A 13,269-nucleotide genomic window follows, 5' to 3' on the forward strand; every position below is an offset into this window, starting at 1 on the left:
TCTGCTGCTTTTTGTCATCCGAGAAGGCTCCTGGGAGGCTTTCACCAGCACTGTGACATCTGAGGAAAAGGTGGGGAGCAGAACCTCACCTTTCTTCATGCTTATTCTCAGGTTCTTGCCATTTTCTCCTTTGCCGTTTACTCAGTGGTTCCCTCACAGACATGGAAGTGGCCCACTAGCCTTTGCAGGAATGAGATTTCCTCTTATTAGTGGCACTTTATTTCTTTCTCTACAACATCACTGGTGTAAGAACTGGGGACGACAAGAATCCCCCTTCCTCTGGCATCACCCCAGTGAGGCATGGATCACTCAGGGAGGGCTGGCAGCATCCCTAAGTCATCTTTATTCCCTTTTATTCACATTTCAGCTGCTTGTTTTGTTTGGCCTCTTAGAGGCCAGGATTACCCGGAGCTAACTGGGACACGGGTGACTTCCACGTGACTCGTGTCCCTCTTGTGCCAGCCCTGGGCTGGAGGCAGCAGGCAGGATTTGTGACCCCATGGGTCATAGCACCAACCAGCTGGAATTGTCCCCACCATCCATTCTGGCTGCCTCATGAAGGCAGAAGGTTATAGATGGGCCAGCTCAGCTTCATTTGCTGTCTAATAGCTCAGCATCCTGCCGGCATGCACTTTCTTTGCCTAATGAATGGGGATTTATTGCATTGGCTCTCTGGGAACGTCAAGGTCTGCTTTCTTCCCTCTTCAGCTCTCCAGATCCTTTAAGCCTGTGTGAAAATTAATCAGATGCCCTAGAGGCTTATTTTGTCCAAAGCTAAAGTCCTGCTTCTCCCATTCCCCCCCTTCTCTTGTGCCCCAATTACTTAAGGGATTGTGCTGGAAATTAATGAAAGTATGGCATGGGAAATAACACCCATGGTTCATCTCCGAAGCGAAGCGCTTCAGTGAAAGGCTTAATTAGAAACATCTCGTGGTCCACACAGCAACCTTGGAGATATTCCCAGTCTGAAGTGTGCTGTGCTGTGACAGTTGGCATTGCTCTTCCAGTTATACGAGTCAAGTCTTGCTCCTGAGTGATGGCATTTTACATTTCTGAACGAGATCCATCCACCATGGTCTCCACCTGGTTTCCAAAACTCTCAGCATGTATCTCAAGGACATTGTTCATTCCAGTCTGATTTAGAAGGAAAAATGAAGCAATGGGGACAGTTTCGGTAGTGGCACACACAGCTCTTCATCTCGCTCTCGCTGGCCATGGTCCATGGAAGTGGATGAGAGCAGTTCAGTGGCTTGGGTGGCCAGATGGGTCACGTCAGTCCAGTTTCTTCTTCCCTTTGTCAAGGTACATTTGCTGTATGGAGGATATAGATTGCCTCAGCTGGACAGAGGGGAGGACAGTAGCTTCTTCTCCATCAAATTTATATTAGAGCTCATGGGCAGACAAGAGCTTGCTATACCAAGAATTTCAGAGGAACTGCATGAATTAACTCTAAGGCTAATCTTCATTTTCTAGGGCGGGATGCCACTTGATAGAGAGAATAAGCCAGCTTCATTGATTCACAGTGAGATTCATGTGCTTATATCAGCTCTGAAAATGTTTTTCAGGTCCTAAGTCACTTAGGGCCGTGTTGTTGCTTTTTAAATTTCAGAACTTTTCAGAATCTTTTGCTGCCACTCAAAAATTGCAGGTTGGGCAATCGACGGGAGTTAGGCCCTTAAACACCTCCCACGGGAAGCCTGGCAGTTAGATACCTTCAGCATATCCTAAATGTTCTTTGAAAGCCTTCCCTCCCCTCCTAGGGGTCTCTGATGTGCCATACGGGGGAACGGCACTGACTCCTGCAACGTGCTGCACCGCTTACGGATGCAAATCGCCGTGTAAGTGTGAACGCTGCTCGGTGACAAGACATCTCCTCCAACTCGTTAGTGCTAATTAATGCAGCTCCAGGATAGACAATATTCATTAAGCTTTTCCGAAAACATGAGAAATGTTCATGTAACAGCTCGCACATTTTGATGGCACCCGCGGTCCTATCCCCACGTTCTCTGTAAAGCATTTTGGTGCTTTAATCTTTGCTAAAGAGAGTGGAAGTGAATTGTCAGCAGTGGCTCTCCAGCACAAGGCCACGGTGTTTCTTCCTGGCTTATCAGGAACCAACAAAAAGAAATCAGCGGGTTGTTGTTTTGGCTCACAGGCAGCTGCTTGCTGGAGGCTTCCCTCTGCGTATGTCAAAGTTAAATATTTGGGTTACTGTTGTCTTTTTGGGTCTTGCCACGATACAAGCAGCTTGGAAGAGAGGCAGCTATTGCCTGCTTCTAATCATCGCAGCGACTGCAGCTCTGCTGCCTTCAGACTAAATGTTTGTTACTGGGTCGTATTGTTTGGGTATTGACAGCTCCCGAGACCTTGTGAAATTACAGAACCTCCTTGAAGAAAAGTACTCCTGCTACCACTGCTGAATTATAACTAGGTTTAGAGTGGAACGTGCATGAGGTGAATGGTGCTTGTTGTGTGGTTTGTTTGTTTTGTGTGTGTGTGTGTTTTATTTTTCCTGAAAAGATGCTATTGAGGAAATCTGAATTGTAGCACCTGTGTCTGGGAGAGGAAGAAGGGGAGAGGAGAGTTTGGGTGGCACAAGGTGCTGTCCCTGCACTGCAGTGCAGCTGCCCTGCAGGCTTTAATCAAGCTGGTGTGAGCTTCAGCAGCTGTTTTGCTGAGCCAACAGTGAGCCCCGCGTTCATTGCAATGTTCCTCTCTACTCACAGGCCCCAGGGTGTCTTTGGGAAGGAGGTGTGCAATGAACCAAAGACAAGATCCAAAGCAAGTTTCTTGGCCTGTTCCAGGAGAAAACAACCTTTTTCTGGTTAGGCTTTTGTGATGAACACTTGGCAGAAACAATGCTCCACCATCCTTCCACATTATAACAAACTGGCCCCAATTCAAGGCTCTTTGTTAGCTCCATCAGGTAGCCAGAGGATATTATCTTCACTCAAAGCGGTAATTTATTTTATTACAAATGCTTCATCATGAATTAGAGGATTAAGGAAACATGAAATTGGTCTGTGACCCAGGTCCTTCCATCTCTGGAATATCAACCAATGTCCCAAAGATGTTGGTGTATCTATTAGAACCTCACAGTGGTGGGATGCTCTTTGGGCACCTCCAGTAGACAACCCCACCGTAACACCAGCTCTTCTCATCCCATCAGAAGGGATGCTTTCTGGCTGCCTCCAGACTTGTCCAAAACTCATACCTGCTTATCCAGCCTTTGTGTCGAAGGGAGAGGCTGGTCTGTTGCTCGGAGCCTGTAATTCCGAGCCAAATCTGATGAAACTCCCCACACCTGCACTGAAATGTGAAAATTGCAATTCTGGGCAGAGCGAGCTGTGCTTTCCAGGTTTTACTACTATGCATGAAACAAATTAGTTCCCAATTAGAGGCTTCCAATCTCTTGCAGCCTCTTTAATCCTCCAGGTGAGCTCTTTCCCCACCAGCTGCATGGGCTTCACCATGCCCTGGCCCTGCTCCAGGTTTGGGGGCAGATCCTGCCAGGGCAGGGTGTGTAGGGGAGGAGGACGTGTGCCATGCAGCGACAGGTGGGGGAATTGCCTTTGGGGCCCTGCTGCTCGAAGGATCTGCCCACCCCAAGGGCAAAGCCCAGGGCCCTGGCGTATTCCTGCACCACAGCAAGCACAGGCAGGCACCTGCATGGTGAGCGCTCCTTTGAAGCAGCTTTGCCTTCAGTTTTAGTGAGAGGCAGGTTGGGAATGTGGGTTTTTCATCCCTGGTACTAACCAGGGGTCAGGATCTGGGTTGAACCACAGCTGGGGGGCCAGGCTCACACGTGCTTCTTTGCTACTGCTGCTGCTGATGGAACCGGTTGGAGATTTGCTGTGACCTCAGCTGAAGGAAAAGAGCAAAACCGAATTCAGCAGGCAGCTTTAAGTTTTGCCCCTGCCCGAAATTATGAGATTAAAATTCCTGGCTGTTTGGAAGTTTGTGTTTTGCTGGTTTGCCCTTCATAAGTACTTCATGGACCGATCCAGACCCGAACTGGATGTGCCCAGCAAACCCCACCAGGATGTAGCTTTACCCTGGAAACATACCCCTGGCCCCCTGCTTTTCCTGGGGCAGAGACAGGCAACTTTGCTGCCTCCTGCCATGGTATCCTGACCTCAGATGGCCTTCAGAGCAGAGCCAGTCCACCTCAGCCACTTGCTCCTGACCCTCAGCAGACAGAGGCCAGAGCTACCTCTACATTTAGCCCCTTAACCAGAGCCAGACCTCGGGTGGAGTGAGCTGGACAGGGGGTCTGTCTGTGACTGCAAATCCATCTCTATTTTCTAGTGTCTGTGCCCTTAAAGAAAGGATAGAGAACTGTATTGGTGCTCAGGTTTTTGGTATTTGCACCCAAAAGCACTTTGCAGCCCCCGAGGCTGTTGCAGAGGAGGGGATGCCCAGGCTTGTGGCATCTCCATCATTTATGGGGTGAAATACAGCTGGCGACCGGTCACCAGTGCTGTACCCCTGGGGTGTCTGTTGGGGCCCATTCTCTTTAATATCTTTATTGATGCCTTGGATGAGGGAATTGAGTGCACCCTCAGTAAGTTTGCAGATGGCACCAAGCTGGGGGCAATCATTGGTGATCATCTCCCTTTGCTCTGGTGAGGCCGCACCTCAAGTGCTGTGTTCAGCTTTGGGCCCCTCAGTACCAGAAGGACATCGAGGCCCTGGGGCATGTCCAGAGCAGGGCTATGAAGCTAGTGAGGGGCCTGGAGCACAAGTCCTGTGAGGAGCGGCTGAGGGCACTGGGGGTGTTTGGTCTGGAGAAGAGGAGGCTCAGGGCAGACCTCATTGCTCTCTGCAACTGCCTGAAAGGAAGGTGTGGGGAGCTGGGGGTCGGCCTCTTCTCACAGGTAACCAGTGACAGGACCAGAGGGAATGGCCTCAGGTTGTGCCAGGGGAGGTTCAGGTTGGCAATGAGGAGCCATTTCTGCTCAGAAAGAGCAGTCAGGCACTGGGACGGGTTGCCCAGGGGGGTGGTGGAGTCACCGTCCCTGGGGGTGTTCAAGGAGAGGTTGGACGTGGTGCTTGGGGACATGGTTTGGTGGGTGACAGTGGCGGTTGGACCAGGTGATCTTAGAGGGCTTTTCCAGCTGTAATGATTCTGTGATCTCCTGGCATGGCCCAGCTAAGATCAGATGCCCAGCCCACCCACTACCACCATGCTGCAAGTGCAGCTCTGTCACCTTTCTACAGGGCAAAGAGAAAAATTCCCATTTCTCATTGACTAAAACCAAATGAAGGAAAGGGCTCGCCTCCCCACCCCCTCCCAAAGCAGACCAATTTGGGGCCATCCCCGTGCCAGAGCATGGCACGATGGCAACCTGAGAGTTTTATCTTGTGAAAATAACCCCAAGCCTGGAAAGAAAATGCTGAGGGGGGGGCAAAGCAGTGGTAGCAAGTCAGAGCCATAACCGCAGGCATTGTGGTGCGGGTGCTTCTCGCTGTGTTCCCCATAAACCAACAAAACAGCACTTTTTGCTTACCTGCAGTCTGTTTTGACTGATTTCTTTATTTAATAGCAATATCCTTGCTCCGGGGCCACTGCTCATGAGGTTGTAAAGATGCTTTACAGCCGGGTAGCATCCTCCCACTGCTCCGAGTGCTTTCACAGCATCACAAGCTGCACCTCCGCTCAGCTGGGGGCAGGGGGAAATCTCCAGGAGAGGGTGGAAGCCCCCAGCCCTGTGGCCACCCTCGCGCCTCGCTGCCTTCCTCACCCTCCTCTTCCTCCCTGCCGGGGCTGTGTGGATGCTCGCAGCATCCCCCTCTATCATCATAAGGTGTTCACGCATGGGTTTTAGGCGACTTGAGGGGGGTGGGAATGCCCCCACCCCTGCACCCTTCCTCCTCGCACCCCTTCATTCCGCCATCCTCCTCCTCCCCGAAGCGAGAGGGAGCCCAGATGTCGGCAGGCCCGAGCCGGGTTCATCTGTTCCACATGACCCAGCGCCAACTGCTGCTCGCTGCCCTCCTCCCGCCTTCCTCCTCCTTCCTCCCCCTCCTCCTCCTCCTCCTCCTCCTTCTCTCTCTCCAGCTCCAACCTCACAGCGCGGCGGCGGCCGTGCGGGAGCCGGGAGCCGGAGGCCAGCGAGCGGGGAAAAGGAAAGGGAAAACGGGCTGCGGCATCGCAGAGAGGAGCATGGGGCGAATGGGTTCCCCATCGCCCCACTCCTAGGGAGGCCAAAGACCCCCTGGAGGGCAGCAGAAAGGAGTGGCAGGGCCGCCAAAACGCCAAGGAGGTGCGGGAGATGGATGCGAGGCGGTAGCGCCGCGGCCTCCAACGCTGCCGCAGCGGGATGCTCTCGCCCCCGGAGCGGAGCTGAGGAGCTACCGAGGGACAGGGAGAAGGTAACGGGGTCTTTGTCTGCAGTGGGGTGGCCCCAGGGTCCCCTCCATCCCGCCGGGAAGCCCAGCCGCAGTGTGCGAGTGGCTCCACGCCCCCTCCCTCCATTTATCTGAAGCGGAGAGAAATGTGGGCAGCTCTGCTCTGCCGCTTCGTTTCCTTCTCCTTTTTCCTCCCCCCTCCAAAAAAAAATAGAATAAAATAAAATAAAATAAAAATCAGCCTTGAATTTGGTGGGCGAGTAACGGAGGAGAGCTGGGCGACCAGGTTTTGGGTGTGGGTTTGTTGTGTATTTTTATTATTTATTTTTGCACCAGAGGGAAGGAGAGGGTGGGGGGCAGAACGGTTGATGTGTGATTCCCCCCCCCCCCAGTCTGGATGCTTGTCCCCGCTAAGATGGACTGCTCCTTCCCTTCCCAAATGGCTGCAGCAAGTTTAATGCCGAGCTGTGTGTGTGTGTGTGGGGGGGGAGCTTCCCAAGGGGTTAAGCCCCCGGCTTGATTTTCCCTTCCCCCATGCACCTTTGGCTAAATCGGGGCAGAAAAGTTGCTGCGGATCCAGGGTGAGAGAAGACAAATAAATAGCCGTGCTGGCGAGCGGTGCCGGTGGGGTGTATCCGCACGCCTCACAGACATGCTCCGCCGAAGGAGGCTTTCTCGGCCGCATTGTTAGCCCACTGGCTGCCGGGGAGGGCATGAGAAAAGTTGTTTCCAGCCCCGATGTAAAATTTGCAGGGGAGACAATTGTTTCTAATAATAGCCCTGGCAGCGGTTTAGCCACACGGCGCACGCAGACGCGGGAGCGAGCAGGGAAATCTCCTCCCCAGGCAAGCCAGGTCGCGGGGAAATCTGACCTCCTCCTGGCTGATCGGTTCGGTTCGGGGTTTTTCAGCCTCATCCTGAACAAAACCCCAGCCCCGCTCGCCCTTTCTGCCGGGAAGGGGGTGTGGTGCCCGCACAGCGCACGCGGTGGCTCTATGGAGCCCGGCTGAAATCTCAGCCCTGCACTGTGCTGCTGGACACCGGGGTGTCCCCATCCGCCCCCTCTGCCTCCCTCCCCAGGCTCTGAAGAGCATCTCCTGTCCGTGCATGGAGGGGGATATCACTGGTGTGGGTGTCTGCGGCATTTTTCCTGCCTGCCAGGCACCAAAGGGGTCTTGGTGGAGCTGCAACTATCGCGCTGAGCCCCTTTCTCCTTGAACCCCGATGCTGACCCTGGCCAGCCTGCCTGCCTGCTTGTGCTGACCTTTCTGGTACAACTTACCCTTAACTTCCAAAAATATGCACCAAGGAATATTTTAAGGAGGTTTTAAGCTGATCTGTAGCAGCTGAGGCACTGGCCTCGGTGCGTGGGAGTTGTTTGGGGTTTGTCCCTGCCAGATAAAGCAAACTCTGTTTCTGTGTGTGCGTGTGTGCTAACCTTAACCTTAACCCAAGAGCAGCTTCAGGGTTTGGTTCTGCAGGAAAGCCTTGGGGGGATGTCCTCAGGCTGTGGGGGTGCTCTTGCCTTTGGCTCCCCTTATCCAGGGCCACGAGTGCTGGTGTCAGGCAGGGATGTGCCTTGTGCCGCAGCAGGGAGAGCCCTTATTTTCCCATTTCTCCTGGCAGACAGTGCCAGGTAATCCTGTTGTTGTATATTTGCAGGTCCTGTTGTATATTTGCACTGATTATTGCACTGGCAGTGCGAGGCAATATTTGGTGATGCTCGTGGTCACGGCGCTGTATCACTCGGGGCCGTACAGCACTGCAGCATCGCATGGTGCAAGGAGGATCTCCTGCAGGGATCGTGGCACATTCCAGCAAAATCCAGGCTTCAGACAGCTGCTGGGTGCTGTTACTGTGGTCATAAGCCCAGGAAGGACATCCCGAGTCATGGGGTCTTATCCCACACAGCCACAGGTTACCACAGTCACACACATCCCCCTTGTTGCTGCTGTTGCTGAGGGGCTGAGTAACTGCAGAAGGTCTGCGTGTGGCTTAAAGGACAGCAAAAGCACCACTGCATGGTTTGGATGTGGGGAAAAAAAGTTGTGTTAGGGAGAACTTGAGAGGAGCAGTGGAGTGCCTGGAGTCTGGAGACCCAGCCTGGCAGGGGAGTGAAGGAGAAGGAAGGGTCGGGCGATGGAGGTGTGAGTCCCACAGGGCTGTCGGAGGTTTTTGATCCCATCCCAACCAGGTTTAGGGCTTAGCAGTGTCCCCTGCTCAGCACACTCTGGCCAGGTTAAGCAGCAGCTGAATTGCTTTCCAGCCTCCTCCAGCTCCAAAGCCCAGGCTGCCCCGGCCTCTCTCAGGCGATTCAGCTCCCTAAGTCAGCAGCAGATTGTCCTGTGTGGCCTTGGGGACAACAGCAGCTGATAACACCCCTTGCTATTTCTCATTCTCCCAGGTTTTTAACAACTTAATCCTCAGCACTGCTATAAATCTCAGTATGTCCCGTTTCCTAGAAAACCACAAATGATTTTCCAAAGCTGTGGAGTGAGTTGGAGTCCCTGGCTTCTGGGAGATGAATGCCATTAAGGGGCCAAAATGACTTTTACTGGTTTCCTCTCCAGTCAGATACTGAGAGGAGGTCCCAGCCAGAATTTCGATCAGCTCCAAGCTTCTGGAAGCACTTCTGTGTGGATGAGTAACAAAGATTTGCCTCCCTCTGTTCCAAGCCACCTTTGCAGCCCACCTGCTCATGGGTCAAAGGGAGCCTGGAGGTTTTTTCCCTGCCCATGCCTGGCTCCAACAGGCTGCCTGTCAAGACAGGGAGCAGAAGAGCCTGGTGCAGGTATCTTTCCCACTGTGTCCCTGCTTTGTGGCATGTGTAGCAAAATGCCTTTTCCACCCTCTGTCTGCACTGTTGGGATGTGATGCGACTCAGTGTAGTAATCTCTGGAAAAGTCCTTGCGGGCACAAAAAGGGAGGTGATATGAGCCTTTTTACTTAAACTCAGTTTAAAAGGGATGACTAAAAATCTCCTAGAAAGCTGCAAACCAAAAGCAAGAGGTCAAAACTTCCATTTTGGCGAGCAGAAATCCTGTGTGTGTACGCATCCACGTGTAACACACAACGTCTCAACAATGGCTGTTGGGCTTGCCAACCTGCAAGGCTCAGGCTCTGTGGCTGGATTATTTTTTTTTTCCTTCTTAGAAGTTCCCAGCTCTCCCAACCAAAATAAATCTGGCTTTGTTTGGGTTTCCTGACCGCGTGGGATCCAGCGCCGCTGCAGCCGCCCCACACACACCGCGGCACTGTTGGCATCCTGTCCGTCTGAGACAAAATATTTTGTACCAGGTGCCACCAGCAACTGCTTTGTGGATGGGGGAGCTGCGGGAGAATGACCCTGCTACTTCCACACCAGGAAATTTATGTAGGATGGAAAGCCACCACCCCAACTGAGCAGCTCCGAGAGCCAGCACAAAATCTGCAGCTGAAATTTGCACCCCTCCTAGGGAGGAGGATGTGGATTGAGCTCTTCCCATATTTAAAACTCGGTTTTGTCCTTTCTCTGCGTGGAAGGTCTCTCTCCTGGTTGTCCGCTGGGTTTTTTGGAGGTGCCCATCATCACAGCACGTGGCTGCCACGTGTGTTTGTGTACCGTGGGAGAGCCCGGGCACTGGCGTTTCCCAGTGAAATGTGCTCTCAGGGGGACACGGATGATTTAGGGGATGCCTAATGAGATGCAGGGCCTGCCTCACGCACACACACACACACCCAGCACAGGGTAGAAACACGCTGGAAAACAAACAGCTTGCCAAGGCAATTTCCATAGCCTCTCGCTACTCTGAACTGGAAAGACTTAAAAAGTGGGGTGGAAAATTTTAAATAAATAAAAAATCTGCACTGCACCCCAGGAGACGCTTTCTGAAATGCTCTTGGGGCACCAAGAGAGAATCTGGGGGTGATTTGTAAATGCAGAGGTACCGGGCGGTGTCCTCTCTTCCCTGGTGTCCCCTTGCCAGCACTGCCAATTGCCTACACGGCAGAAAGCTGCTCCAAAACAGGCATCACATCCTTGGAGAGCTGGGCTCTGGGGTATTGGGTCCAGCCGCTGAGTTTGCAGACGTTGCATCAGGCTGTTCCCTCTTCATCTCAGCTCTTCTTCATCGATTCTGCACAGTACTAAAGAGCTGCTGTGTTTTCTTCCAGAACAGAGCATCCTTCCCCTGCTCTTAAAAGGCAGAGGCACCTGGGAGAAAAGCTCAGGTAGAGAGGTTTATTCCTGGTTCCTCTCTTTCATAGAATACAGGATGACCATATTTATTATTCCGTGGGTGTCTTCATGCAGAAAGGACCCATTTCTAACTCTTGCCCTCTGTCCCTAGAGTTTTTCTGCATTAACAGGCAGAGCATTCCCAACACAGGCGATGCAAAATCCTGGCATCACTCAGAAGATGAATGGGAGTGTAAAAGTGCAGGCAGTGTGTCCTAGGGGTGCTTGAGCCCAAAGTGGTCCTCAGCAAGCTCAGCGCTGGAAGCTATCAGGACAGGGAAAGGCAGGATGGACCCAGCACCCAGCCAGTTGTTTGGGGAGATGCCCCCACCCGTGTCCATGGGAGACGTCCCTTTTCTGTAGCCCTGGTTTGGAGAATCTGCTGTTTGCCAAGGCTGCTGAGTAGCCATGGCTGGAAACAACTTGGTGACATGGTCTTGCACTGGAAGCGTATCAGTTCTCACAGTGTTATTCAAAGAAAAAAGGAAAGAAAAAAAAAAAAAAAAGGCAATTATGTGCACAGATTAGTATTTTTTTTTTCATGCCTGGAATGACTTTTGCAAGTGTGTTTTCCATTATGTATTATATATAACACTGTTTAGTGCAGACTATTGACCCGCTCTGCTACGGAACAGCTGAGTGATGCACAGCCCAGTGCCTTGGCTCGATTGATCCAGGCAATCACCGCTCACACCTCGAAGTAGTGGTTGATACAGTAAGTACAAGAGACTCAATAAGCACTAAAAGGACACTTTAAGCCTTAAATCTTAATTTGTCCTTTAAAAATTTTTCATGCATACTACTGCTTTCTAGTGCCTTGGGTCACTTCGGTCATCTTCCTATGAACCTACATTGATTTTTTTATATATATATATATTTTCTGCAGCAAATCTCACAAGTTTCAGTAACAAATAAATCTCCCTGTTCTCTTCCATAACTAAACTAAGCCTCCTACAAATGTTTTCCCAGGAGACTTGGATGCTCTCATGTAATTACCACCCTGTCTGCGTGCACAAATGAGTGATATCTGGAACAGTTTGCTGAAAATATGCCACGTTTGAAGTGCGAAGCTGTACCAAAAATATATATATATGTATACTTACAAGGAATTAAAAGTCAGATGTAGGAGAGCTTAACAGACATTCTAACATCTTTGGGAAAAATAGTAATAATCGATTGCTACGTGCATTAGTACCGCACAGTCATTATTATGCTGATGACTCATGGTGCTTGCCGCAGTACGGAGCAGGGAGTGAACCAGAAGGTGACCAGGAGTCCCCAAAGAGAGGTTGGTGTGACTTATAAAAGGCTGCAGAGTCCATTACTGGTAGAGGAGAGCCCTGACAACTAATTTAGATCCTTTTCCCTTAGACCATACTACGTCCTTTGTGCATAGCAAGCAGAGCAGGAGCTCTTCCAGTATATGCTGTGCATGCATGGGGTGAAAGAGCATTCGTTACCTTAAAGTGCTTATATCTAGAGAATAACTTTACCCTAGGAAAAAGAAATACAAAATAAAACAGGGGATTTAGAATGAGTAGTGGGAAGAATTTCTTCATAAGAAAGTGACCAAGTATTGAAACGGGCTGCCCAGGGACGCGGTGGAGTCCCCATCCCTGGAGGTATTTATAAGGTGGTGGCACTAAGGGACATGGTTTAGTGATGGCACTCGGAAGGTGAGGCTGATCATTGGACTCAACGATCCTGAAGGCTTTTTCAAACCCAGATGATCCTGTGATTCTGTGAATAAAGACGTTCGTTGTACAGCTTAGCTGAGCTGAGTTAGCCCAGGAGAAGATCACATGAGGTGCAGGTTATCTGGAGTTTTAACTGGGAAACTTGCAGCAAGGAGTATTTTTCACCCGTCAAGCTTTATTAATATAGCCATGAGGGGTCTTATTTTTTGCTATATATTTTTTTGGTGATACTAACACTTTGATCCCCTTTTGCAGCCCTTGGGCAATACTTTGGAGTGGGGATGAATAGCATGTCCCATGGTCAGCACGGGGGGATAAGGCCATGGGTTGTCTGAGCTCATGCCCATTACTTCCCAAAGGATGGGACTGTCTGGCTGCAATGGTTTCATGTAGACCAAGTGGTTTCACCTCTCCTAAAGATGCTCTGCGATGCTGGGTGCAAACAGCTTGCCACATGACTCTAAAGTTTGTACAATAGAGCTGTCCCAAGAGCTTTAGGAGCTCTGGCATGTCCTTGACCTAAAAACATTGACTCAAAGCAAGTGTCCGCATTGGGCCAGCTGAGACAAGGTTTATCAAGACAGGAGCAGAACAGTTTTTCTGAATGCAGGAGGAGCTACAAAATGTAAGGTTTAAGATATCTGTGGCCAGTGAATCCTCTAGACTAAAAGCCCTGGGTCACCTCTCCCTGGTCTATGGGAGCTCCAGAGCTCAACGATCTCTTGTAGGCAGTGGGGGCAAGGCTCAGAAGCTGATATATTTTTAAGCTGCCAATTGTTATTTTCTAGCCGAGAAAGGGAACAGCAAGAGTTACGTGGGAGAAAGAGTCAAATGTGGTAAAACAGCACACGTTGGGAATGCCCTCCTCTGCATCAGCTTCAGAAAGCAGAGAGGGTGCGCGGTGTCCTGGTTTCCTTTCCATCTGAGAAGATTGGGATCTGTATTATTTTAAAGAAACAAAACAATACGTGACATAAAACAGCACAACCTTCACTCCAGTGAGGA

At 51.0% G+C, this 13,269-nt stretch overlaps 1 protein-coding gene across 9 annotated transcripts in view; it reads left to right on the forward strand.

Moving 5' to 3' along the window:
* Nucleotides 1–13,269, forward strand: part of FRMD4A (FERM domain containing 4A) — a 350,418-nt gene that overhangs the window by 214,076 nt on the left and 123,073 nt on the right. The window contains exon 1 of one of the 9 annotated variants that reach the window (XM_084517303.1): nt 6,054–6,375. The exons of the other annotated variants lie outside the window; for them this stretch is intronic. Coding sequence (XP_084373429.1) covers nt 6,280–6,375 — 96 coding nt within the window. The 5' untranslated portion in view covers nt 6,054–6,279. Of the gene's footprint in view, nt 1–6,053; nt 6,376–13,269 lie in introns of those variants that run through there. 9 annotated transcript variants of the gene reach the window in all.

Source organism: Aythya ferina (assembly GCF_964211825.1).
Source record: "Aythya ferina genome assembly, chromosome: 1".
Taxonomy (NCBI): domain Eukaryota; kingdom Metazoa; phylum Chordata; class Aves; order Anseriformes; family Anatidae; genus Aythya; species Aythya ferina.